Source organism: Mandrillus leucophaeus, unplaced genomic scaffold (genome assembly GCF_000951045.1).
Source record: "Mandrillus leucophaeus isolate KB7577 unplaced genomic scaffold, Mleu.le_1.0 Scaffold286, whole genome shotgun sequence".
Classification (NCBI taxonomy): Eukaryota; Metazoa; Chordata; class Mammalia; order Primates; family Cercopithecidae; genus Mandrillus; species Mandrillus leucophaeus.
This window is the reverse complement of record NW_012102987.1, coordinates 562,974-563,683: the sequence shown is the minus strand read 5'-3', so window position 1 is coordinate 563,683 and position 710 is coordinate 562,974. Positions and strand designations below refer to the sequence as shown.

Sequence of the window (710 nt, the reverse complement as noted above, 5' to 3'; positions counted from 1 at the left end):
CTAAAAATACAAAATTAGCCAGGTGTGGTGGCGCAGGCCTGTAGTCCCAGCTACTCAGGAGGCTGAGGCAGGAGAATCACTTGAACCCAGGAGGCAGAGCTTGCAGTGAGCCAAGATGACACCACTGCTCTCCAGCCTGGGTGATAGAGCAAGACTCCGTCTTAAAAAAAAAAAAAACAAAAAACACAAGTATGATCTTATTCTCAACCTTCATAAGAGTTGCCATTTACAAGAGTCTAACAACTAAAACCAGGATGTAAAAGAATAGGACAATGTGATTGGGTTGTGAATTCTACACAAAGTTGGCACTAGGTAAACATTTGCTACAAAACAATTATCAATAAAGTCTATTTCTAACTTAAAACAACTCTACCTTGTAGCAGAACAATAAAAGGTAAAGTCTTACATACCTTCAGCATTTATACTAAGTTCTGTTGAATTTCCTTCCGCAGTTGCATATGGATTGTTTCCAACCATAGGCACAAGACAATCGGTATAGAAGTAACCAATCTTAGACATATTCAGTGTAGAAATAATCAGATCCATTGCAAGCTGGCCAACATTTCCAACAGATACTGCTGGCTGAAATTATAAAAAATATGTTCAGTAAGTCACCAAAATTAGCAGCACTTTATTTTATTTTTTGAGACAGAGTCTGCCTCTGTCTCCCAGGCTGGAGTGCAGTGGTACCATCTCGGCTTACTGCAGCC

General features: G+C 39.7%; 1 protein-coding gene across 1 annotated transcript in view; it reads right to left on the bottom strand.

Moving 5' to 3' along the window:
- Positions 1-480, bottom strand: part of PSMG2 (proteasome (prosome, macropain) assembly chaperone 2) — a 21,944-nt gene extending 21,464 nt beyond the window's left edge. Inside the window, exon 1 of the mRNA XM_011985528.1 lies at positions 411-480. Coding sequence (XP_011840918.1) covers positions 411-477 — 67 coding nt within the window. The 5' untranslated portion in view covers positions 478-480. The remainder of the gene's footprint in view (positions 1-410) is intronic.
- Positions 481-710: the final 230 nt, after the last annotated feature.